The sequence below is a fragment of the Oncorhynchus mykiss genome, chromosome 13 (assembly GCF_057628025.1).
Source record: "Oncorhynchus mykiss isolate SJ-2025 chromosome 13, ASM5762802v1, whole genome shotgun sequence".
NCBI classification, from domain to species: domain Eukaryota; kingdom Metazoa; phylum Chordata; class Actinopteri; order Salmoniformes; family Salmonidae; genus Oncorhynchus; species Oncorhynchus mykiss.
The window spans coordinates 54,924,690-54,952,274 of NC_143034.1; the positions used below are offsets into that span (position 1 = coordinate 54,924,690).

The window sequence follows — 27,585 nt, forward strand, 5'->3', positions numbered from 1 at the left end:
CTGACCAGTTGGCAAGTGTCTTCACTGACATTTCAGCCACTCTCTGACCCAGTCTGTAATACATACATGTTTCAATCAGACCACCATATCTGTGCCCAAGAACCCCAAGGTAACCTGTCTAAATGACTATCGCCCTTAGCACTCACATCTGTAGCCATGAAATGCTTGGCTGGTCATGGCTCACATCAACACCATCATCCCAGACACCTTGGATCTACTCTAATTTGGATAACGCACCAACAGATCCACAGATGACAGAATCTCTATTATTATTACGTGTTTAACTTTTCTATTATTTCACTATTTTCTTTCTCTCTGCGTTGTTGGGAAGGTAAGCATTTCACTGTTGTCCACACCTGTTGTTTACGAAGCACTAATACAATTAAATTAAATGTGATATTCAAGGTTATAAATGCCTCTTTTCAGTGGGTTAGATGAGTTCCACCTGTCTGAACTGCTGCAAGGTGTCATGGGTGTCTTAGAGAGACATCCGAACGAGCTCAGCCTTTTAATTCTTAAACTGGGAACATTTTCACGCTGTATGGAATTTTACAACCTGATGTCACAATCAGAACGATTGGGAAGTTTTTCACGCAGGGAAGATTTTTACATGACACAAGGCACAAGGCACAGGTGAAGCCACAATATTTAGAACAGTGTGTTGCTGTCAGATACACTACATGTGTCATAATATAAAATAGAATAGAAAGCTGTATATTGTTAAATCTACTGTTGCCCCCAGGGAAGGTAGGTATGCCACTGCTTGAGCCATGGTGAGGTTAAATTACTTCTCTAGCTTTTCAAGGTGAGAGAATGTCTCGCAGCTCCTTCACTTCCCTTGTGGGGGTGTATTAGATTGACCATTCTGACTTTGCTACAGTGTATCTGTCCTTAATAAAATACAGAACACACACACACACACACACACACACACAGAAAGGTGAGGCAGCCAATGCCATTTTGGGAGTGAAAGTTTGCCACAGTAGGGGCAAATCACCCCATTTAGGAGCAGTCATGCTTGAAATTAAGCCTGACGTGTTCATTTCCAATAGTAAAACATGACACTACCCGACAAAAATGCAAACTGTCCAAGTTGAGTTATTTGAATTCCAGACACAGGGTATGATTTTACTGTAGGTCTTCGGGTTACTATGCAGGCCCACACTGCAATCAGATTAATTTCAGTCAGGTGAAGTGTACAAGGCTTGTGTTTGGATGCACACACAGGTATACCTCCATACAAGTGGCTTGACTAGTGCAATCTATTTTTGAGTGAGGTGCAGGCAAAGAGAATTGAATCCACTCTTGAGTGAAGACCCCTTTTTGTTTTTGTAAGCCTTTATACAATTGACTGATGAAGCTCTAGTCTAAAGCAGTGACGGCTGACAAAGACTCTCTGCTCATTATCAAATCTACTGCAGAGGAACATTCTACCGTGCCTGTTTCCACCCGTTTGCAATTCCAACTAAATCAGTTGAGCAAACAAAAGCAAAATCGATAGCTTTTATTTGCAGGTGTGTGTGTGTGTGACTGTTTGTCTGTTTATTCACACTATTTATACAGTAGCAGTCTAAGCCTTTCTGCTGTTATCGCAAAGCCCCGCTAGAACAGCTGTGAGCACGAACACATTCAGAAGACCACAGGGCAAAGCATCTAAATCAACCACACAAACACTGTCATCCTTCATCTACATAGATCTATACAACTTAGCCTGGAAACTGTGCAATCAGGTTAATATGTTAACAAGATTTTGTGTGCAGAATGCACATTATGGACAAATGTGTTGTGCTGTATGGACCAGATCTGGGTCAAATTCAACTATTCAACAAACTCAACTAGTTTGGTAGTATAAAAATAAAGTTACATAGAATTTTGAGGTGGATAACATCTCATCTTTTAGCTACCATTATCTCTACCTCTGCTTATACCATGTCATTTACAGAACTGCTCTCCCTGTCTCCCCCTGCAATTACATTTCCTCTCCCACAGAGGCTGTCCATCTCCCTTTAAAAAGGCAATGTGTTGACAATAGTCCCGTCTGCTGTGCAATCGCAAAAAAATCGTATAATTTAGAGGCAGACATAATTCAGCTGAAAACCGTTTGATTGCAGGGGCCATTTTGTGTCTGACAGCCTCCTGAAACTTTGGCTCTAGCAAAGGGAAGCAATTACTCTGGCTGCTGACTAGGGCAATCTCCCTGCATCTGAAGAACACTCCAACATTAGAAACCTAGCCACTCTGTAAAGTGGAATCCGGAGGAATTAATCAAGACCTGCAAATGTTTACCTTGTATGCCTGACTAATGTCAGTGTGTGTGGGGTTTGATTTGTGTCTCCTTCGCTGAATAGCAAAACTTAGACTGTTTCACAGTCAGTCAGTCACCAGCTATTTCTGGAAATTGTAACGAGTGGCCAATTTCCTGGACTCCAATTCTTGGTGTTACGGTCATTAGCATAAGTGGTAGCTGCAGAATTGTGTTAATTTCCGACAGCTCGAGAGATAAAAGTCTGGATAGGAGGCAGATAGCTGTCATTTTCATTCCAATGCCTCACTACCTCTTCCACAGGGTGTCATTTGGAAGCTTCTCCCTACTCAGCCATGCATTACGGACAGCAATGATATGGTAAATCAAGTGTTTAGAGATCCCTGTACATACTGCCTGCCTATCTGTATTTTCTCTGGGGTGATTGTGGGTCACTGATATGGCTAAATAATCAACAACATCGATGGTTATTGAGAGTGAGTCACTCATATGAGAGAGTCAGGTAATATTGTGGTGACAGACATCAGAATATGTGAATAACAGGCAGGGTCCACCCTCTGTTTTGAAACATTTATTTACAAACCCTTTGGCCGTTTTACAAAGACTGCAGGTGTTTTTCAGAGCCAGGTGGCTGGTGTAGAGAATTGTTTACAAAGGGAAATAAATTCAAATGTGTTTGTTTGCATTTTGGCAAGCAAAATATTGTTTTCATGACAATACAGTTTTTAGTGCGGAAAGTCTAAAGAGCTTAGGCTTCTTGAGGTGAGCTGAGATGCATTGCTTGTTTTATTGCTCACGGCAACACATACACCTTTTCTTTAATTTCCCTACTAATTGCACATAGAGCGAGTGGCAAACCAATGGCTGAATTAGGAACATTCTCTGACCCATTTCTGCACCTCCACCTATCAGACTTCTGATATCATTCCCCTTAAACCAGACACATCTAGTTGATGTGACAAGAGCTGGAAGCTCTGACGGCTAGGGCTCCCCATCGCTCTCTCACACACACCACATGGGAGATGGCACACAACATTTATGGAAGCGTCCAGGCCATTTCAGAGCATTAGAATTACTATTATTAAGGTATTTCAGCTTTTTACAGCAAAATAGTATGTCAGCTTCTTTTTACAGGAACAGAGTATGTCAGCTGCTTTTTACAGGAACAGAGTATGTCAGCTGCTTTTTACAGCAACATAGTATTTCCGCTGCTTTTTACAGCAACATAGTATTTCCGCTGCTTTTTACAGCAACATAGTGTTTCCGCTGCTTTTTACAGCAACATAGTATTTCCGCTGCTTTTTACAGCAACATAGTATTTCCGCTGCTTTTTACAGCAACATAGTATTTCCGCTGCTTTTTACAGCAACATAGTATTTCCGCTGCTTTTTACAGCAACATAGTGTTTCCGCTGCTTTTTACAGCAACATAGTGTTTCCGCTGCTTTTTACAGCAACATAGTGTTTCCGCTGCTTTTTACAGCAACATAGTATTTCCGCTGCTTTTTACAGCAACATAGTGTTTCCGCTGCTTTTTACAGCAACATAGTGTTTCCGCTGCTTTTTACAGCAACATAGTGTTTCCGCTGCTTTTTACAGCAACATAGTATTTCCGCTGCTTTTTACAGCAACATAGTATTTCCGCTGCTTTTTACAGCAACATAGTGTTTCCGCTGCTTTTTACAGCAACATAGTGTTTCCGCTGCTTTTTACAGCAACATAGTATTTCCGCTGCTTTTTACAGCAACATAGTGTTTCCGCTGCTTTTTACAGCAACATAGTATTTCCGCTGCTTTTTACAGCAACATAGTATTTCCGCTGCTTTTTACAGCAACATAGTATTTCAGCTGCTTTTTACAGCAACATAGTATTTCCGCTGCTTTTTACAGCAACAGTGTTTCCGCTGCTTTTTACAGCAACATAGTATTTCAGCTGCTTTTTACAGTGTCTTTTTGTGTGGATATACAGTTTTACTACACATTGTCCAGTTCCCTACAATGTATTTATTTTCCAAGTCTGTTGTTATTCTCCGTGTAGATTGTTAATATACATTCCTCTCATATTGAGTGGACATACATTACCAGTCAAAAGTTTGGACACCTACTCATTCAAGGGTTTTTCTTTCTTTTGACTATTTTCTACATTGTAGAATAAATGTGAAGACATCAAACCTATGAAGTAACACATGCCAAGAGTGTGCAAAGCTGTCATCAAGGCCAAGGGTGGCTACTTTGACGAACCTCAAATATAAAATATATTTTGATTTGTTTAACAATTTTTTTGGTTACTACATGATTCCATATGTGCTATTTCATAGTTGTGATGTCTTTACTATTATACTACAATGTAGAAAATAGTAAAAATATAGAAAAACCCTTGAATGAGTAGGTGTGTCCAAACTTTTGACTGGTACTGTACATACAGTGATTAAGTTGTGGTGTGACGTGTTTGCTGTATCTAAGCCGAGCTTCTGTGTGTGCCCTGTGTGTGCAGGTTTCTTGGGGTCCCCCCTGGAAGAGGAAGCTGCCCCCTGACAGGACCTCTGCCCTTTGACCTCATCTACACGGACTACCATGGCCTGCAGCAGATGAGGCAGCACATGGGTCTCTCTCTGAGGAAGCACAAGTCAGTGGGTTTTTTCTATGTTTTTCTATACAGTTGCGGTCAAATATATTGGCACCCTTGCACTTTACAATGCAGTGCAATGGAGCAGAATGTTCTGATTTCTCTTTTCAAAACTGGTTGAATGGCAATGTTTACCCTGTAGGCACCTGCAACATACCACAGGTGAGATAGATTACACAAAAACGAGAATCACTCGCCTCCAACAAAATTAATTAGAATATTTTATAATTTAGTCTAGGGCATTTAATTTTTTACTCAAAGAGAAAAATTTCAATTTCAGTTTAGATTTTTTTCCTTCTTGGTCCTGTGCAGTTATAAATCAAAGAAATACATGTGTGAACACCAAAGGTTTTTTAAGTGTCTACTTATTTTAGACACTTTAGAAGACCGCAGCTGTATGTGTGTTTGTGGGTGTGTGCTTACTGTGAGTGTAGGCATGGAATGTACTATGTACCATATCACTGCCAAATATGAATGTATCTCTTCTGGAGGAGGAACAGACTTGTCCATGTGATGCCTAAGTTAAACTCGGTGTGTTTCTTTGTTGCTGGTTACTCATTGGCTTATTGGCCTGATGCCCTTATTGGCTGGTATTTGGTCAGCTGGTTGGTCCCCTGTGAGTCACCATAGGCTTCCAGGGGGAATCTGCATGAGGGCAGCCCACACAGCGATCAATTGGGTAAATAATGAGTCCCAGATTGACTGATAGAAATGCTAAGTAGCACAGTGGAGAAATGGCAGGTACAGGGGGCAGCATTTTCACTTTTGGATAAATAGCCTGCCCAATTTCAACTTCCTGCTACTCATGCCAAGAATATAAGATATGCATAATATTAGTAGATTTGGATAGAAAACACTCTGAAGTTTCTAAAACTGTTTGAATCATGTCTTGAATCATGAGTATAACAGAACTTATGTAGCAGGCAAAACCCAGAGGGCTAACCATTCAGAATTTCTTTTTTTGAGGTCTCTGTCTGTTCAGTGAGTTCTCATTGGGAAACAATATTTCTTAGGGACTTGTTTGCAGTTCCTACCGCTTCCACTGGATGTCACCAGTCTTTGGAATTTGGTTGAGGTTTGAGGTTATTCCTTTGTGCAATGAAGAAGTACGGCCATCTAGGAACTGGGTAACACTGTTGAGAGTTGCGCAACACTTGAAAAGTAGTGTTGGTTTGTTGTCTTCCTGTATTGAACACAGATAGACCCGTCTTCAATTTGATCGGTTATTAACGTTTAAAAATACCTAAAGTTGTATTACAAAAGTAGTTTGTAGTTTTGGCAAAATTTACAGGTAACTTTTGAAATATTTTGTAGTGACATTGCGCAAATTGGAAGCTGTTTTTTTCTGGATTAGCGCCAAATAAATGGACATTTTGGATATAGATCGACGGAATTAATCGAACAAAAGGACCATTTGTGATGTTTATGGGACATATTGGAGTGCCAACAAAAGAATCTCGTCAAAGGTAAGGCATGATTTATATTTTATTTCTGCGTTTTGTGTAGCGCCTACAGGGTTGAAATATGCTACTCTCTTTGTTTACTGTTGTGCTATCATCAGATAATAGCTTCTTATGCTTTCTCCGAAAAGCCTTTTTAAAATCTGACATGTTGTCTGGGTTCACAACGAGAGTAGCTTTAATTTAGTATCTTACATGTGTGATTTAATGAAAGTTTGATTTTTATATAATTTTATTTGAATTTGCCGTGCTGCATTATCCCTGGTTTTTGGCCAAGTGGGACGCTTGCGTCCACTATCCTAGAGAAATTTTGAAGCCCCTGAGTTATCTGTATATATTTTGAACTTTGCAATGTACAGGAAGTTGCCAGAGGCCCGCAAAGTGTCGACTAAGCAAATAAAACATGTAATTATTGGTCCTAGTTATTGCAGGACAATTTTAAGTGATAGGATTGTGAAAATGATAATGTTTCCATTTCTTGGTTGGAGAGAAACTAATATGTCTGGGGTGTGATAAATCTGTTCTGTTATATTACATTATACTGTGTAGTAGTGTTCCAGTCTGTTTTGTCCCTAGCTGCATATTCAATTTCCTGTTCCACAATCTCCATTTAGCTCATTATACACATGCATGCACTCAAACATCAGCACACTTGCATGTGCACCCTAAAGTTCGGGGGAGGGGGGGGGGGGGGGGTGCTACCCCACTGCTTATAAGTTATAAGTTAAAGGTAGACATTAATATGTCATAGATGCAGAAAGAATACAGCATAGTGGTCAATTTCCACGACAACTAAGAGCTTTGAAGCGTGAGTCTCAACTTCTCCTCTGTTTTTGTCCCGTGGCTACCACATGATAAAAGTGTGAGGCGAACCTGTGCACATGCACAGATGCTTTGTGTGACTGTGTGAAAGTGAAGTCGTGCATCTCACTCATCGCAATATCTGCGATGCTGCTCTTGGCAACATCATTTCACTCAGTCTACGTTTAACTATCTAAGATGAGCCAAATACATTTTCTACAGCTCAGGGCTCTAGCTATGCATTTGGTTGGCTAACTAAGTGGCTAGCCTGCCAGATCAAACTTTGTGGTACAGAGCAAATCGAAACAGAGCAAATCCCTCTACACGCACGCATGCACACACACGCACACACACACTAATATTATTATAGAGACCACATGAGGTTCGTAGCACCTTAACTGTGGAGGACGGGCTCGTGGTAATGACTGGAGCCCAATGAGTGAATGGTATCAAATACATCAAACACATGGTTAGCAGGTGTATGATGCCATTCCATCTGCTCCTTTTCCCGGCCATTATTATGAGCCGTTCTCCCCTCAGCAGCCTCCTGTGACAGACATGCAAACACAGCACAATATTTGTAGTGCACACACTATTGTTTACGATCACACAATGAAGCTCCTAATGAAGATGACTGACCAGATGCCAATATGATTGTTTTCCTCGTGGATCATTTTGCATTACAGGCAGATATCTATGCAGCAGTGGAATTATGTTTGAATAGATGGCACAGGAGAAATCAGACAGTGCGATTATTTTGAGGTCCTAGAAGACTCTTTTACGAGGCCCTCAGTCCCGGCCCAGGCAGTACATGCTGCTGAAATAATTCACCATGGATTCCCATCGGTGTCAATCCAAGGTCACTTGATTAGCCGATGTGTATCAACTGTCCCAGTCTAGCAGGCTAATACTTTAATTTCCTCTGCAGGTCCCCAGACTGCTTAGAGATGCAGGACACTGATAAATCAACCAGTCTGGATATGCAGAGCTGATGAAGCTGGGAGATAAAACAATGCTTCGTGCTCGACTCACCCTCTCAGTATTCTCAAATGGCTTCCATTCCCTATCCTTCCTCTTCTTTCCCTATCCTTCCTCTTCCTTTCCCTATCCTTCCTCTTCCTTTCCATATCCTTCCTCTTCTTTCCATATCCTTCCTCTTCTTTCCCTATCCTTCCTCTTCCTTTCCCTATCCTTCCTCAACCTTTCCTTATCCTTCCCCTTCCTTTCCCTATCCTTCCTCTTCCTTTCCCTATCCTTCCTCTTCCTTTCCATATCCTTCCTCTTCTTTCCCTATCCTTCCTCTTCTTTTCCATATCCTTCCTCAACCTTTCCTTATCCTTCCCCTTCCTTTCCCTATCCTTCCTCAACCTTTCCTTATCCTTCCCCTTCCTTTCCCTATCCTTCCTCTTCCTTTCCATATCCTTCCTCTTCTTTCCATATCCTTCCTCTTCTTTCCCTATCCTTCCTCTTCCTTTCCCTATCCTTCCTCAACCTTTCCTTATCCTTCCCCTTCCTTTCCCTATCCTTCCTCTTCCTTTCCCTATCCTTCCTCTTCCTTTCCATATCCTTCCTCTTCTTTCCCTATCCTTCCTCTTCCTTTCCATATCCTTCCTCTTCTTTCCCTATCCTTCCTCTTCTTTTCCCTATCCTTCCTCAACCTTTCCTTATCCTTCCCCTTCCTTTCCCTATCCTTCCTCTTCCTTTCCCTATCCTTCCTCTTCCTTTCCATATCCTTCCTCTTCTTTCCCTATCCTTCCTCTTCTTTTCCATATCCTTCCTCAACCTTTCCTTATCCTTCCCCTTCCTTTCCCTATCCTTCCTCAACCTTTCCCTATCCTTCCTCTTCCTTTCCCTATCCTTCCTTTCCCTATCCTTCCTCTTCTTTTCCGTATCCTTCCTTTCCCTATCCTTCCTCTTCCTTTCCCTATCCTTCCTTTCCCTATCCTTCCTTTTCCTTTCCCTATCCTTCCATTCCCTATCCTTCCTATTTTCTTCCTTTTCATCTAATCTAAAGTAGGGAAGTGCATGCCCCACCCATCTGAGGATCTGTTTTTTTTTCAGCCATCTATTTCCTGTGTTTGATGGGTGCAAAATCCACTTTTCACATAAATCTCTGTGGACTGATTGTTTTTTGTGACTGTTCATACTCTTGCTTGCACCTGTCATTTTTCCCCCGTTAACGTTACGACAACGGAAATGTTTGTAAAGACATGTCAAACACACCCCGGTAATGGCTGAAATGGGCTCAATGGGATACATTGGCTGTTAGTTGAATCGAGAAGAACACTAAAGCTTTTTCTGGAAATGAACGTATCGTCTCGACACTTACATCACAAGAAAGAGACGATAACTTTATTTTGATGGGTGTACATTTTTTTGTGGTATTGACAAAAGTTATAATTTAATACAGTTTAATTTTTACAAATGAGATAAGCTGAAAGGAAAGCAATTTCCGAAAATGAACTCTGATTATAGTGATTATGCCTGAACTCGCAAACAATGTAAAGTATGTTTAGATAGGTGTAATTGTGTTGATACCCTTTTATCCAAGGGTATCCTGCTATGTTGACACACTTGTTGAATTATGAGAAAGAGAAACAACCGTTTTTAATGAGACAGTCTAGGTAGGGTAGACAGAGCAGGTAGGGTAGACAGAGCAGGTAGGGTAGACAGAGCAGGTAGGGTAGACAGAGCAGGTAGGGCAGACAGAGCAGGTAGGGTAGGCAGAGCAGGTAGGGTAGACATAGCAGGTAGGGTAGACAGAGCAGGTGAGTGCAGGTAGCGTAGACAGAGCAGACAGGGTAGACAGAGCAGGTGAGTGCAGGTAGGGTAGACAGAGCAGGTGAGTGCACGTAGCGTAGACAGAGCAGGTAGGGTAGACAGAGCAGGTGAGTCCAGGTAGGGTAGACAGAGCAGGTAGGGTAGACAGAGCAGGTGAGTGAGGGTAGGGTAGACAGAACAGGTGAGTGAGGGTAGGGTAGACACAACAGGTGAGTGAGGATAGTGTAGACAGAGCAGGTGAGTGCAGGTAGGGTAGACAGAGCAGGTGAGTGCAGGTAGGGCAGACCGAGCAGGTAGGGTAGACAGAGCAGGTGAGTGCAGGTAGGGTACACAGAGAAGGTAGGGTAGACAGAGCAGGTGAGTGAGGGTAGGGTAGACAGAGCAGGTAGGGTAGACAGAGCAGGTGAGTGCAGGTAGGGTAGACAGAGCAGGTGAGTGCAGGTAGGGTAGACAGAGCAGGTGAGAGTAGGTAGGGTAGACAGAGCAGGTGAGTGAGGGTAGGGTAGACAGAGCAGGTGAGTGCAGGTAGGGTAGACCGAGCAGGTAGGGTAGACAGAGCAGGTGAGTGCAGGTAGGGTACACAGAGAAGGTAGGGTAGACAGAGCAGGTGAGTGAGGGTAGGGTAGACAGAGCAGGTAGGGTAGACAGAGCAGGTGAGTGCAGGTAGGGTAGACAGAGCAGGTGAGTGCAGGTAGGGTAGACAGAGCAGGTGAGTGCAGGTAGGGTAGACAGAGTAGGTAGGGTAGATCGAGTAGGTAGGGTAGACAGAGCAGGTGAGTGCAGGTAGGGTAGACAGAGCAGGTAGGGTAGACATCCCATACATTTTCCATACGCACAAAAAGTTTATTTCTCTGAAATGTTTTGCACAAATTTGTTTAAATCCCTGTTAACATTTCTCCTTTGCAAATATACTCCATCCACCTGACAGGTATGGTATATCAAGAAGCTGATTAAATATCATGATCATTACACAGGCGCACCTTGTGCTAGGGACAATAAAAGGCCACTCTAAAATGAGCAGTTTTGTCACACAACACAATGCCATAGGTGTCTCAAGTTTTGAGGGACCGTGCAATTGGCATGCTGACTGCAGGACTATCCACCAGAGCTGTTGCTAGATAAATTAACATAAAAATGTATCTACCATAAGCCACCTCCAACGCCATTTTTTAGAATTTGGCAATACATACAACTGGCCTCACAACCGCAGACCATGCGTTATGAGTGCGAGCAGTTTGCTGATGTTAACATTGTGAACAGAGGGGCCCATGGTGGCGGTGGGGTTATGGTATTGGCAGGCATAAGCTACGGACAAAGAACACAATTGTGTTTTATTGATAGCAATTTGAATGGACAGAGATACTGTGACGAGATCCTGAGGCCCATTGTCATGCCATTCATCCACCTCTCATGTTTCAGCATGATGATGCACAGCCTCATGTCATAAGGATCTTTACACATTTCCTGGAAATTGTCCCAGTCCTTCAATGGTCTGCATACTCCCCAGACATGTCACCCATTGAGCATGTTTGGGATGCTCTGGATCAACATATACAACAGCGTGTTCCAGTTCCCGCCGATATCCAGCAACTTCCCCCAACCGTTGAAGAGGAGTGGGACAACATTTCACAGGTCATAATCAACAGCCTGATCAACTCTATGTGTCACGCTGCATGAGGCAAATGGTGGTTTTCTGATCCACACCCCTACCACAAGGTATATGTGACCAACAGATGCATATCTGTATTCCCAGTCATGTGAAATCCATAGATTAGGGCCTAATGAATGTATTTCTATTGACTGATTTCTTTATGAACTGTAACTCAGAAAAATCTTTGAAATTGTTGCATGTTGCGTTTATATTTTTGTTCAGTGTGTATATATACAAATAGGCACATGTTTATTTAACTCAAAATATGAGTACATTGTAAAAAATGTATAGAAATAAATTGAAAACCTGAATTCCCACCAAAATCCCTGAACTCGATTCATTATTTGTCCGTAAAATGTTTTATGTGCTATAATTCAGTCAATATCTGATGGATTATAAAAATGTTAAGTTTGGAGTATCTTCATCCATTGTCCAACACAGGAGGTTGGTGGCACCTTAATAGGGGAGGATGACCATGTGGTAATTGCTGGAGTGGTTTCCAAAGTGTTTGATGCCATTCCATTTGCTCTGATCCAGCCATTATTATGAGCCCTCCTCTCCTCAGCAGCTTCCACTGTAAATGTCTAACTGTTGCATTTTATTAGAATTATTTTTAAAACCCTTTAACAATTTCGATGAACGTTGCTACTAAAGGATACAATCAAAGTAGTATATGTTAGAAGTGTTCCTGTCAAAATGTCTCTCTTATTCAATCCTGTCAGGTACAGTAAGTACAGTAAGTACAAGGAAAGGAAGCCTTTTCCGACTATTAGGAAGCAGCCCCCCACACATTATGCCCCAGGAATGTCAGAGACCCATCAAAGAAGGTAGGTATCCTTGCGGTGTCTGGACATGGTTATATTGCTGTGAGTAAGAGCTCTCCATTTATCTCCCCTGTGGTGTGTAGTGGCCTAGCAGCGTGTGATTTAAAGTCAATTTCCCCCCACCTGGAGGGCAGGCTGAGCCCAGCACACTGAGGGAGAGGAGAGGCATGGTGACATCCATCACCTTTGACTGCTTTACGGTTCAAGTCTCCTGGGCTTGATTCCCATACCACTGCTTGTTAGACATGGGCTTTTACCAGATAAATATTCTATCATCGCAACAGGAGGCAATGTCTATCTATGTTCTGCTATTTTGACATACAGAACCCATTCTCCGATCTCTTTCCTCTGTTTCTCAGGTGCCACATCCGTGTGATTGACACATTTGGCACAGAGCCGGCATACAACCATGAGGACTACGCCACCCTGCACGGCTACAGGACCAACTGGGGCTACTGGAATCTCAACTGCAGGCAGTACATGACCATGTTCCGTGAGTGAACTCTGAGCATAATCTCTCTTCTGACACTGGATGTGAGGGGAATGGGGTTGCGCTTGTTTATCAGGTATCAACCTCAGAAAGAGAGAAAGTGGGAAAGGGTAATATGGATTTTAGTGGAGGTTTGGCTTTTGGAGTGTGTGTGTGGGCACAGATGTTGTGGGGCACTTGTGTGGGCCTCTGGCCTCTCATAGTGGAAGCTCAGGGTCAGAGAGACGAGAAGGAGCCTGGGAGGGTAACAGCAGTTGTGGCCAAACAGATGCCTAGAGCTAGACAATAGAACTTAGCACCATAGGCTCTCACTGGCACACACACAGAGCTCAAACATCCAGCTGGGATCAGTGGAAGGAGAGGAGACTTCAGCTGTGTTTGTGCTCTTCCAATTAACTCAGTGAGCATAGCTTCTGTGGAAATACTGCTGTTTTGAATACACATTGTAATTGCAAGCCACACTCATATTGGGTTTGAAATAGGAACACGTTATGAATAAATATATACAGTATAGATATATACAGTGGGGCAAAAAAGTATTTAGTCAGCCACCAATTGTGCAAGTTCTCCCACTTAAAAAGATTAGATTTTGTCATTTTCATCATAGGTACATTTCAACTGTGACAGACAAAATGAATTTATTTGCAAATTATGGTGGAAAATAAGTATTTGGTCACCTACAAACAAGCAAGATTTCTGGCTCTCACAGACCTGTAACCTCTTCTTTAAGAGGCTCTTCTGTCCTCCACTCGTTATCAGTATAAAAGACACCTGTCCACAACCTCAAACAGTCACACTCCAAACTCCACTATGGCCAAGACCAAAGAGCTGTCAAAGGACACCAGAAACAAAATTGTAGACCTGCTGTACCAGGCTGGGAAGACTGAATCAGCAATAGGTAAGCAGCTTGGTTTGAAGAAATCAACTGTGGGAGCAATTATTAGGAAATGGAAGACATACAAGACCACTGATAATCTCCCTCGATCTGGGGCTCCACGCAAGATCTCACCCCGTGGGGTCAAAATGATCACAAGAACGGTGAGCAAAAATCCCAGAACCACACGGGGGGACCTAGTGAATGACCTGCAGAGAGCTGGGACCAAAGTAACAAAGCCTACCATCAGTAACACACTACGCCGCCAGGGACTCAAATCCTGCAGTGCCAGACGTGTCCCCCTGCTTAAGCCAGTACTTGTCCAGGCCCGTCTGAAGTTTGCTAGAGAGCATTTGGATGATCCAGAAGAAGATTGGGAGAATGTCGTATGGTCCGATGAAACCAAAATATAACTTTTTGGTAAAAACTCAACTCGTCGTGTTTGGAGGACAAAGAATGCTGACTTGCATCCAAAGAACACCATACCTACTGTGAAGCATGGGGGTGGAAACATCATGCTTTGGGGCTATTTTTCTGCAAAGAGACCAGGACGACTGTTCCGTGTAAAGGAAAGAATGAATGGGGCCATGTATCGTGAGATTTTGAGTGAAAACCTCCTTCCATCAGCAAGGGCATTGAAGATGAAACGTGGCTGGGTCTTTCAGCATGACAACGATCCCAAACACACCGCCCGGGCAACGAAGGAGTGGCTTCGCAAGAAGCATTTCAAGGTCCTGGAGTGGCCTAGCCAGTCTCCAGATCTCAACCCCATAGAAAATCTTTGGAGGGTGTTGAAAGTCCATGTTGCCCAGCAACAGCCCCAAAACATCACTGCTCTAGAGGAGATCTGCATGGAGGAATGGGCCAAAATACCAGCAACAGTGTGTGAAAACCTTGTGAAGACTTACAGAAAACATTTGACCTCTGTCATTGCCAACAAAGGGTATATAACAAAGTATTGAGATAAACTTTTGTTATTGACCAAATACTTATTTTCACATCACATTCCCAGTGGGTCAGAAGTTTACATACACTCAATTAGTATTTTGTAGCATTGCCTTTAAATTGTTTAACTTGGATCAAACGTTTCAGGTAGCCTTCCACAAGCTTCCCGCAATAAGTTGGGTGAATTTTGGCCCATTCCTCCTGACAGAGGTGGTGTGACTGAGGTTTGTAGGCCTCCTTGCTTTCACACGCTTTTTCAGTTCTGTCCACACATTTTCTATAGGATTGAGGTCAGGGCTTTGTGATGGCCACTCCAATACCTTGACTTTGTTGTCCTTAAGCCATTTTGCCACAACTTTGGAGGTATGCTTGGGGTCTTTGTCCATTTGGAAGACACATTTGCGACCAAGCTTTAACTTCCTGACTGACGTCTGGAGATGTTGCTTCAATATATCCACATAATTTTCCTACCTCATGATTCCATCTATTTTGTGAAGTGCACCAGTCCCTCCTGCAGAAAAACACCCCCACAACATTGATGCTGCCACCCCCGTGTTTCACGGTTGTGATGATGTTCTTCAGCTTGCAAGCATCACCCTTTTCCCTCCAAACATAACGATGGTCATTATGGCCAAACAGTTCTATTTTTGTTTCATCAGACCAGAGGACATTTCTCCAAAAAGTATGATGTTTGTCCCCATGTGCAGTTGCAAACTGTAGTCTGGCCTTTTAATGGCGGTTTTGAGCAGTGGCTTCTTCCTTGCTGAGTGCCTTTCAGGTTATGTCGATATAGGACCCGTTTTAGTGTAGATATAGATACTTCTGTACCTGTTTCCTCCAGCATCTTCACAAGGTCCTTTGTTGTTTTTCTGGGATTGATTTGCACTTTTCACACCAAAGTACGTTCATCTCTAGGAGACAGAACACGTCTCCTTCCTAAGTGGTGTGACGGCTGAGTGGTCCCATGGTGTTTATACTTGCGTATAATTGTTTGCACATATGAACGTGGTACCTTCAGGCTTTTGGAAATTGCTCCCAAGGATGAACCAGAATTGTGGAGGTCCACCATTTTTTTGTGGCTGATTTCTTTTGATTTTCCCATGATGTCAAGCAAAGAGGCACTGAGTTTGAAGGTAGGCCTTGAAATACATCCACAGATACACCCCCAATTGACTCAAATAATGTCAATTAGCCTATCAGAAGCTTCTAAAGGCATGACATCATTTTCTGGAATTTTCCAAGCTGTTTAAAGGCACAGTCAACTTAGTGTATGTAAACTTCTTACCCACTGAAATTGTGGTACAGTGAATTTTTAATGTGAAATAATCTGGCTGTAAACAATTGTTGGAGAAATTACTTGTGGTTATGTGCAAAGTAGATGTCCAAAACTACAGTTTGTTAACAAGAATTTTGTGGAGTGGTTGAAAAACGAATTTTAATGACTTCAATCTAAGTTTATGTAGACTTCCGACTTCAACTGTATGTCACTCCCCTTGGTTCCTTCCCCAGGCGTCATTGTTTCTGTTTCATGTCTGTGTGCTGTTAGTTTTTCTTGTTTTGTTTATTTTATTAAAACACTCACTCCGTGAACTTGCTTCCCGACTCTCAGAGCACGTCCTTACATTGAGCTTGAGCTTAACTTATTGAGCACTTTGCTATGTTTGTCCCTTACAGCACACACTCCAGACAACTCCTTCATGGGTTTTGTGGCTGAGGAGCTGAACGACACAGAGAGGCTGAGCATCCAGAGGAACAAGGTGGACAGCATGGCAGTGGTGTACGGCAAAGAGGCCAGCATGTGGAAGGTGATCATATGGATATTAATGTTCAATTTCTACACCACTAATGTCACAACTCAAGCAAAGAAAGCCATATTGTTGAGAGTGCATTTGACTGACACCCCAATGGGCGCATCACCTGCTCCTGTTTACAAGATATCAACAAACAAATGACTTTTTCCCTACTAATGTGTGCAGTCCAGTTGAGGTGGCGTCTCAACATATTTACACAACAGTCAGCAGTCAGCAGTGTTATATGCTGCAGTGTATTCTGTCATGATGTGATAAATGGAGTGCACCCCACTTCCAGAGACAAGCTGAAACGTGCCTAAGTTATTCTCTCCTATCTGCCAAGCATGACACTTCAATCTGCTAGGTATATGTATGTACGCCCAGAGAGGTGTGAGTGTTGTGGAAGTGGCAATTGTTTTTGTTTAGCGTAAATTCTCCCTCCAAGCTACAGGAAAAAGGCATCACTTATTGATGTGTCTGGCCGCCTCCCCGTGGTCGAATCAGCTGCATTTGTTCTCTCCCTCTACGCTTATTGAATTCCCCCTCACTCTGAACAGTTTAAGGTATAATATTTATGAGTGTGAATGCCATCTGTGTCTGGCTCTCCCTCGACACTGACTACCCCTCACTGCTTCTGGCATCATCCTCAGCTCTCTGGTTCACATGCTTGTCAGCTATGTGTTGTACTACAGCTGTATGTCCACAAGGAGACAAAATGACTATCATTTTATCTCTCCCACTCACTCTCTCTTGTCTCTCCTCCTTCCCACGTGGTTTCCTCCTATTCTGCTCTCATGCCATGTTGATGGATCATCTCCAGCTCCAAGTAAGGATACCTGCACTTCCTGTCAATGATTGATGTTTTGAACACCCTCTGAAACTTTGTTTTACATTGAGCCGTAGTACAGACTGTCCCTGGTGTTTGGTTTCTCTGCAGATTCCTTTTATAGAGATTGATCCTGTTCATGCACAATGAATGCATTAATGTTCCATTAAATGTGCCAGACAGTTAACTACAATTATTTTGGAATGAGTCAGCAGCTTTAGCTCTTCAGACACAGAAAGATGTTTCAGGTGAATCATCTTTATCTACCATAAAGATACTGGAGTTTTTATAAAAAGGCCTGAGGGTTGCGTTCATCCTGGTCTATCTGCATCTTCTGTCACCCCCCTGTCAGATCAATAAACTGCTGCCCTATAACAGGTTTAGGAAAATACAAAAGGTGTAGTTTTAATCAATACTCAGAATGTCAGCTCTCCACTAATGATAGTTTTACTTCGTGTGCTCTTTTATATGGAGCATCTGCAATGACATCAGTGGTTCTATTTACAACTGGAAGGGTTCTTAGTCTACAGAGGGAAAGCTCATGCATATTTATTTCTATTGTGTTCAGTACAAATGTTCTATGTTAGGCTAAGTATGCCACTGAAGATTTGAAGCAATACAACATTCTCACCACTATATGTAAATCATGCTCACCCAATACATCTCTATGATCAGTGACCAGTGTGCTGCTGTAGCCAAGGTGAAACCCATGCTTTCTCTTCACACTCTATGGCCATTCTCGTGTCATTTGCCCCTGGTGCTGCTGTTGCTTGGTGTAGGAAATAAAATCACCCCTCTAATTGGCTATGCCAGTCTGTATGCACCAGAGGCCCCAGTAGCCACCCCACTAATCCTAGTAACAGTCAGTCATACAAGCTTCTGTCCACACTGCCCTGCACCAATCAGAAGCTCTCCAGAGTGAGAGGCCTATCAGTCAACTCTTCTCTTAACTCTTCTGAGAGATGACCCTCATGCTACTGTAGTCTTCACAGGTTGAGCACATTCTCCCTTGCTCTTCAGTCCCAGGAGGGTGACACAGATAATATGGAAGAATCTCTAAGTGGAAGAGGCTGACAGCCAATGACATGAATAACATGTTTGCCCCTGTCTTGGTTATGCCTGCAACCAACACACTGAACATAACTTTATGTTTGAGAAGAACTTTGAACTCATACAGAATTGGTTCAAAAAAGGAGTTACATTCTGCATATTTGGGGTGGATATATAGATTATACTGTGTTGCCAGTCCGTCCTAACCATTTGTTCCATTGACTCATAGGGTAAGGAAAGGTTCCTGGCCATTCTGCACCGCTACATGGATATCCATGGGACTGTCTATTATGAGACACAGCGCCCTCCAGAGGTGCCTGCTTTTGTCAAAAACCACGGCCTGCTGCCCCAACAAGAGCTGCAGCAGCTGCTCAGAAAGGCCAAGGTATGGAGGGTTTCAATACCTTTTTATATATAATATACTTCAAGTACAAGTTGCCAGTAAACAGCAGCAGTTTGGTTAATCTTTTTCTTTTCCTCTCTCAAACAAGCTCTTCATTGGGTTTGGCTTCCCATACGAAGGGCCAGCCCCTTTAGAGGCCATAGCCAACGGCTGCATCTTCCTGCAGCCCAAGTTTAAGCCGTCCCACAGTTCCCTCAACCATGAGTTCTTCAGAGGGAAGCCCACTTCCAGACAGGTGAGCGGGTTGTCTCTGTGGTGTCAGAGACAACTGTCGAGAAAATGAATGTTAGTCAGTGAATTAGTGCAAGGCAGGCCTCAACCTGACTCGTGTGCTTCTCTGCTCGTGGCTGTGTCCATGTATTGTCTGGATGTAGACTGTATTGACTGATATAGTATTGTGTTAATTCCTCCATCAGGTTTCCTCACAGCATCCCTATGCTGAGCAGTATATAGGCAGGCCACATGTCATCACTGTGGATTTCAACAACTCCCAAGAGTTTGAGTCTGCCATACAGGACATCATGAAGACCAAGGTTAGTATGTTCACTTGAGATGATAATATATGCCATTTAGCAGACACTTTTATCCAAAGCGACGTACAGTCATGTGTGCGTACATTTTAAGTATGGATGGTCCCGGTAATCAAACCCACTATCCTGGCTACAGAGGACCACATGATTTCAAATTACCTTTCAGATGTATTATCTTCACTGCATCTCATGTTAAAGAAAGTCTTGAGTATTAACATTACCTACGCATATGATTAATGGTGCCGTGGAGGTATATAATCTCCTCTCCCACAGACTGTATTTCCAGTTGTGACCCACTTCTCTCTCACATTGCTAATTGAGCTGTTAATCACAGGATCCAGTGTAACTGCAAACTGCATAGCTGGCTCCTTCCAAGGACTTTAGTCCTAATTGCCTCAGAGATGGAGTTGCTTAGTAGGTAAACTGGGCAGCAGACACCTGGGTTAGTATGGCAGTCTTCCAGAGGACCCATACTGTCTTCTCCAGGCACTAACCATTGTCTACTGGAGATGATATTAATCTATCATGCTGTGCTCAATCTGTCACCAGGCCAACATGCAAGGTACGTCCAATCGATCCCCCACCACGCGGGGAATAATGGCAGGTTAAATATAGCCCAGACTTGCTGCTGAGGGAACCAAAACGGAGCATCTACTTGACGTAATGCTGTGGTAGAACACGTGCATGTAATGGGTTAGGAGTGGAGGAGAGAGGCAGGAGGAAAACAAAACAACTAAATAATACAGGACACAAGCACTTCTCATTATGTTGATATACAGTGCATTCAGAAAGTATTTAGACCCCTTTACATGTATGTAATATTTATTTTTTTACCCCACTTTTTTTGTCATATCCCATTACGATCTTGTCTCATCGCTGCAACTCCTCAACGAGCTCGGGAGAGGCGAATCATGACCCACCAAACCACACTCCTTAACACCCGCCCACTTAACCCGGACGCCATCCACACCAATGTGTTGGAGGAAACACCGTTCAACTGATGACCGAGGTCAGGCTGTAGGTACCTGGCCCGCCACAAGAAGTCACTAGAGTGCAATGAGCAAAGTAAAGCACCCCCTGGCCAAACCCTCCCCTAACCTGGACGACGATGGGCCAATTGTGCGCCGCCCTATGGGACTCCCGTTCACGGCTGGTTTTGATACAGCCTAGGATCGAACCTGGGTCTGTAGTGACGCCTCAAGTGCTGCGATGCAGTGCTTTAGACCTTTGCACCACTCGGGAGGCCCCAGACCCCTTGACTTTTTCCACTTTTTGTTACATTACAGCCTTATTCTAAAATCTATTAAATAAATTAGTTTCCTCATCAATGTACACACAATACCCCATAATGACAAAGTGAAAACAGGTTTTTATGTTAGCAAGTTTATTACAAATAAAAACATGTCACATTTTACATAAGTATTCAGACCCTTTGAGACTCGAAATTGAGCTCAGGTGCATCCTGTTTCCATTGATCATACTTGAGATGTTTCTACAACTTGATTGGAGTCCACCTGTGGTAAATGCAATTGATTGGACATGATTTGGAAAGGCACAAACCTGTTTATATACAGTAAGGTCCCACAGTTAACAGTGCATGTCAGAGCAAAAATCAAGCCATGAGGTCGAAGGAATTGTCCGTAGAGCTCCGAGACAGGATTGTGTTGAGGCACAGATCTGGGGAAGGATACCAAAAAATTATGTAGCATTGAAGGTCCCCAAGAACACAGTGGCCAACCATCTCTGGAGCGTTCCACCAATCAGGCCTTTGTGGTAGAGTGGCCAGACGGAAGCCACTCCTCAGTAAAAGGCACATGACAGCCCACTTAGAGTTTGCCAAAAGGCACCCAAAGGACTCTCAGACCATGAGAAACAAGATTCTCTGGTCTGATGAAACCAAGATAGAACTCTTTGGCCTGAATTCCAAGCGTCACGTCTGGAGGAAACCTGGCACCATCCCTACGGTGAAGCATGGTGGTGGCAGCATCATGCTGTGGGGATGTTTTTCAGCAGCAGGGACTGGGAGACTAGTCAGGATCGAGGGAAAGATGAATGGAGCAAAGTACAGAGCGATCCTTGATGAAAACCTGCTCCAAAGCCCTCAGGACCTTCAGACTGGGGACGAAGGTTCACCATCCAACAGGACAATGACCCAAAGCACACAGCCAAGACAACGCAGGAGTGGTTTCGGGACACATCTCTGAATGTCCTTGAGTGGCCCAGCCAGAGCCTGGACATGAACCCGATCAAACATATCTGGAGAGACCTGAAAATAGCTGTGCAGCGACGCTCCCCATCCAACCTGACAGAGCTTGAGAGGATCTGCAGAGAAGAGTGGTAGGAACTCCCCAAATACTTGTGTGCCAAGCTTATTTCATCATACCCAAAAAGACTGAAGGCTGTAATCGCTGCCAAAGGTGCTTAAACAAATGACTAGGTAAAAAAGGGTCTGAATACTTATGTAAATGTGATATTTCCCCCCAAAAGTGTATACATTTGCAAAAATGTCTAAAAATCTGTTTTTGAATTGTTCATTATGTGGTATTTTGTTTAGATAGATTAGGGGAAATCAATGTAATACATTTTAGAATAAGGCTGTAACACAATGAGGAAAAAGTCAAGGGGTCTGAATACTTTCCAAATGCACCGTACTATACAGTACACACTGAAGGTGAAGAAAAACATGTCCCCTCTTTGATCCAATGTGGGTGAACAACAATACTAATCCCTGTGATATTCACTGGTGTAAAAAGTACCCAATTGTCATACTTGAGTAAAAATAAAGATACTTTAATAGAAAATGACTCTAGTAAAAGTGAAAGTCACCCAGTAAAAGTATTAATTATACTTATAAATCATTTCACATTCCTTATGTTAAGCAAACCAGATGGCATAATTGTCTTGTTTTATTATTTTACAGATAGCCAGGGGCACACCTCAACACTTAGAAGTAATTCATTAACAAAGCATTTGTGTTTAGTGAGGCAGAAGCAGTAGGGATAACCAGGGTTGTTCTCATGATGTGTGTGAATTGGCAAATCTTTCTGACCTGCTAAGCATTCGAAATGTAACTCGTACTTCTGGGTGTCAGGGAAAATGTATGGAGTAAAAAGTACATTATTTTCTTTAGGAAAGTAGTGAAGTAAAAGTTGTCAAAAATATAAATAGTCAATTAAAGTACAGATACCCCACAAAAAACGACTTAAGTAGTACTTTGTAGTATTTTTACTTAAGTACTTTACACCACTGGTGATATTGTAATCAGGTATACTGGTCAGACATGATAAGTATGTATGCAGTAAATGCGGTCGGTTTAGAGATGTTCATGTATTCTAAAGCTGAATTCAATTCAGACTCCATGGAGAGCTGTTTTTTTCCTGTTCCTTTCTTTCCATTATATAAAGATGCCCAAAAGGCAAATTGCATTCTGGAATAGCTGATGACGTGCCAGATACATTTCATTAAACTCAGATGAAATAAACGAGTAAGTGAGAGCTAAAAGGAAGTGAATGCTAAAAGGAACCATTTATCAGTTTAAAAGCCCAAGTGCCTCTGAGAGGCCTGATGGTAAACAATGAGATCTCTTTTAAATGGCACAGACATCTTAGGTTAGGTGATGTGGAATGGGACTACAGTACCATCACACTGATTGAACATTTCCCACTCCTCCATGTATCATACTTATTTATGTAATCTAACCCAAATAGGCTTTGGCTAACAGCAAAAATAGAAAGCATTGACCTGCAGACTTCATCCTTTGACACTAATGACTAATGTGTGTTTGCTGCTGCATTGAAAAGAGATGCCTTCTCTGTGCTGTTTTCACTGCAGTGTCACAGCACCTGTCGTGTATGTAACATACGTTCTCACCTGTAACTCTATGAAATGTGCCAGCTCTGGAGAAAGTTTTCACATCATCTGGTAATTTTCAAAAGTGGGATGGTCATCACATCCTCCCAGTGAGTTGTTAAAAAGATTCAGACATTCGGTTTAGCAGCTCGTACATAACCTGTGGGCGATTGTCAGCTTAATCCATTGTTTGTCATATTGATGTAGTCCATGTTAATAGAGTAATGAAATCAAGTCAAAGGCTGTCACCTGTGATGTATGAGGTCATTGGTTATAATATGAAGCAGCTCATAATGAAGCCGTTCACAGTGACCTTAATGAATACGTCAGCTTTGATTAACGGTAAACCGCTGCAGTACTATTATGGCTGTGGTGTTGGAGGTCTAAAGCCGATGGTGTGTGATTCCCTTTCTGCAGGTGGAGCCATATCTGCCCTATGAGTACACCTGTGAGGGGATGCTGGAGAGAGTGCATGCTTACATCCAGAACCAGGTGGGTTTGTGTTGCATACACCGGCCAACCTCATCCACATTTATTTATGCACAGGCAAGATGAAGTCACACTGTACTGTATACAAATAAAAGAGCTACTTTAAAACACACACACAGTCCTGTTTAACTAACCATGTGGGGACACACAATTCAGTCCATTCAAAATCTTATTTTCCCTAACCCTAGCTCCAAACCCTGAACCTAATTCTAACACTAGTTCTAAACATAACCCTAAACCACATAGGAATAGCATTTGACCCTGTGGGCTTAAACAAAATGTCCCCATTTGGTCAAATGTTTGTTTGTTTACTATTCTTGTGGTTAAACACGTCCACAACCACACACACACACACCATATTTCTTTGCACAATTATACACATTGTCATGCTCCAGTACGTTCATCATGCCGAGATACCGAGGGGCCTGTCTGCCAGTCTGGTTAAGGCCGTGGCAGTGGGAGAAAAGGGGAAATAGGGTGGCCTATGCCCAGCTCTGATCCACTCCCCCATCTGCCCATCACACACAGAGTAGTGTGCTCAGTGGGCTGTGACTGACTGAGACTGCCCGCCTGGCATGTACGAGACCAGACTCCCAATCAGCGACAACCCTTCTACCCTCCTCCGTGGGCAGCACTGACCCCTATGATCCTCACGGATTCTTTATTTCAAATTTTTATACTGCTTTCTCATGACACACACACACACACACACAGACTCCGGATGAGGTGGGTGACAGCTCGCCCTGTTTTCCTGTTGAGCAGTAGCCCAGGGCTGGGGGGCTGTGGAGTGGAAGAGGCCTGGTTATTGCAGCAGGGTTCTGGGAGCCTGGTTAATAAACCGGGCTGGGGGTCAGAGGAAGATGTCGCAGAAATATTATTACCTGTTCCTTATGAATAGGACCGACTGGGGGAGGTGCTCTCCCAGGGTTGATTCCTGCCTGAAACTCATTTGATTATTGGTGGCAAAACTGTATTATAGACATTGTGTTGAATTCATATCTTCCTACCATCATATCTAAGCCAATATGACACCAATCTCAATGAAAAAACGCAAATCAACTTGATTGGAGGTACTCAACACAACTGTCGCGCTGTCGCGCACACCTGTGTGAAGCTAGCCACAATAGTGGAATTTGCAGTTCATCTTCAAAATAAAAGCCCCATTGAAAATGATTCAAACTGATACAAATAGTGGTTGAGATGTTGAACAACCCTTAGCCGTGGTATATTGGCCATATATACCCCCCCCCCCCCCCACCCCCCACCCCGGGCCTTATTGCTTAATTATGTTGTATAATAATGTTGCATAATCACCTTCCAGTGTAAAAACCTTGGAATTTAAAAACAAGGTTTTAATTGAAAATAGGCATTGGTCTGAAGCTGAAAAAATTAAGGAAATTCCCATGAGCACCACATTGCCTATTTCACCCATGCTCTACCTAGGGTTTCCAGCACACAGCTTCTACCTACTACAGTAGCTATGTTGTTCTTCAAACTATGTGTAGGCAGGTTGCTTCGGATTCATACTCTTCAGAGGGATAATGGACTTTACAGTGTCCTGCTATCAAAATTATGTATACCGGTATGTGTGTATATACAGTACCCATGAATGAGTAGGTGTGTCCAAACTTTGACTCGTACTGTATGATATTATTCCAGGAGGCTGGAAGGCAATGTGTATGTCATATTATTCTGTCTAAATCAGAACCCATCAGAATGTATAACTAATGAATGACAGTATAGTTCACAGCTGAATTAATTTTAAAAAAAATGTATACTGTCACACACAGGTGCAGTGAAATGTGTTGTTTTACAGGGTCAGCCATATTAGTACAGCCCACCTGGAGCAAATTAGGGTTAAGCCTTGCTCAACGGCAGCGACAGATTTTTCACCTTGTCGGCTTGGGTATTTTTGTTCCGACCTTTTTGTTACTGGCTCAACGCTCTAACCACGAGGCTAACTGCCACTTCAATGCTGAATGTAGGCTACAGTAGAATTGACCGATGAATGTAATGCTGAATAGCCAGATTAACTAACTACACAATAGCCAGATTGTGTAGTTATTCTGTTGTATTGTACTCGGCAGGAATTCTGTGCACCCGAAGCTCCATTTCCCTCAGCGAATAGCTCCAGCAGTTGGCCAGGCAGCCCCCCCAGCCCCTTTGTCCTGCTGCCCAACTCCAGTGCCCTGGCCTGGGCCTCCAACAACATCAGCACTCCCCCCTCCTGGCCCCCGCTTAGCGCCCTGAGGCTGCTGGCCTCCCTGGAGGGCCAGTCATGTATAGATGCGTGCCAGAGCGCAGGCCTGATCTGTGAGCCCGCCTTCTACCGCTTCATCAATATCAAAGAGGCCTTCAGCGGGTGAGCTGCTGCTGCTGCTGCCTCCCTCCACCACCATGTGATGACATCACCATCTGTTACACAACATTACATCTTGTAATTTAGCAGATTCTGTTATACGGCACAATCACTGAGGAAGCAAACATCTTAAATTCTTCTGAATATCCTCCCTCATTCTAATGCACTACCCAATGTGCTTTGGTGTAATGATGTTGATAGCCATTTATGAAGCCTTTTTTTTAAAGTATTGATTATAATGTAAATCACATGACTTAAAATGAATAATGATATAAAAATAAATGTTTCTCTGGTGTCTCCACCCAGGCTGGAGGTGCAGTGTGATGGGGTGGAGGCTGAGATCAACCACATCTTCCCAGCTTTCTCAGTGGATAGTAGTGAGTGTGGCCTCCAGAAAGACCCTCTGTTGTTCAGCTGTGCCGGGGCCAACAACAAGTACCACCGCCTCTGTCCCTGCAGGGACTACCGTAAAGGCCAGGTGGCGCTGTGCAGGGACTGCTTATGACTGTGACCAGCACCTGGGGGAAGATGACCTGCCACCCTTCCCTCAGCTTTGGCCATCCCAGGGGCCATTTCTATAGGTGGGAGGGACACTGAGGTGGATGGCCCTGCTGGAGGTCACTGTGGGTGACACAGAGGTACCAGTAGGGTCGGTCGCCATGGGGTAGAGGAGCAGCTGTACAAAAGATCACTGCTGGTATCATTATAGCACAGGGCGGAATGCTTCACGTAACTGGACAACTGGATAATGTTAAAGTGAGAAAAATGAGACTCCCTACCTACTGCCCTGACCAGAGGCTCAGTGCATTGGCAATTCTGAAATTACTAGAATACCCGGTCGCCAAACCCACAAAGTGGCTGACATAATGCATCTCAGGGAAATGCATGATTGTACTGTTCCCTGATACTGATGACGCTGCTATAAGGTGAACGTTTTACAATAGTCTTTATGGACTACATTGGGTCCAACAACAGGAATGTTAGGGGGGGTGGAGTTATCAGGAACACAGAAATGAGGGGATTCAAAATGAAATCCCTAATAATTGTATTGCAATGCTATAGTTGCTCATATCTGCATTGCTTCAAGTGACATGCAGATACTGTATGGAATGTAATGTTCTGTGAAATACTTTGATCATAATGCAGTTGGGATATTTGTACAGTAGATGCACTACTAGATGTAATATTTTCCATGTCTCATACATTAGTATATTTGTACATACAAGTGTTGATTAATAAAAAAGACAATTGAAACATTCTGGTACAACTCTAAAACAAGTTTAAGAGTCAGGTTACGTCTTGAGACATGCATGAGTCTGTAGATTTAGAAAAGCAATTGAGTGTAAAGCTGTCATCTATCTTTTTTGGTCAATTTCACAAAGCCAAATGGAAGAGAATGTTCTAATGACTTCTTTCAGAGTTGGTGATTTCTCTGCAGGCACTGTTGGCTTGGACTCATTTAGTTCATGGAGTGGTGCCTAAATACCCACAGACAATTCGTGAGTAGGTTGCCAGAGTGGGTGTAAGGCTGCATTTAGATGGTGCAGATCTCAGTGAGTTCTGTTGGGACGGAGAG

At 43.1% G+C, this 27,585-nt stretch overlaps 1 protein-coding gene across 1 annotated transcript in view; it reads left to right on the plus strand.

The window, feature by feature from the left end:
- Window positions 1-27,284, plus strand: part of LOC110486558 (alpha-1,6-mannosylglycoprotein 6-beta-N-acetylglucosaminyltransferase B) — a 69,064-nt gene extending 41,780 nt beyond the window's left edge. The window contains exons 9-17 of the mRNA XM_036941277.2: window positions 4,756-4,887; window positions 12,764-12,897; window positions 16,388-16,518; window positions 18,609-18,764; window positions 18,871-19,017; window positions 19,199-19,315; window positions 23,579-23,653; window positions 25,738-26,012; window positions 26,316-27,284. Coding sequence (XP_036797172.2) covers window positions 4,756-4,887; window positions 12,764-12,897; window positions 16,388-16,518; window positions 18,609-18,764; window positions 18,871-19,017; window positions 19,199-19,315; window positions 23,579-23,653; window positions 25,738-26,012; window positions 26,316-26,514 — 1,366 coding nt within the window. The 3' untranslated portion in view covers window positions 26,515-27,284. The remainder of the gene's footprint in view (window positions 1-4,755; window positions 4,888-12,763; window positions 12,898-16,387; window positions 16,519-18,608; window positions 18,765-18,870; window positions 19,018-19,198; window positions 19,316-23,578; window positions 23,654-25,737; window positions 26,013-26,315) is intronic.
- The last annotated feature ends 301 nt before the right edge of the window (window positions 27,285-27,585 follow it).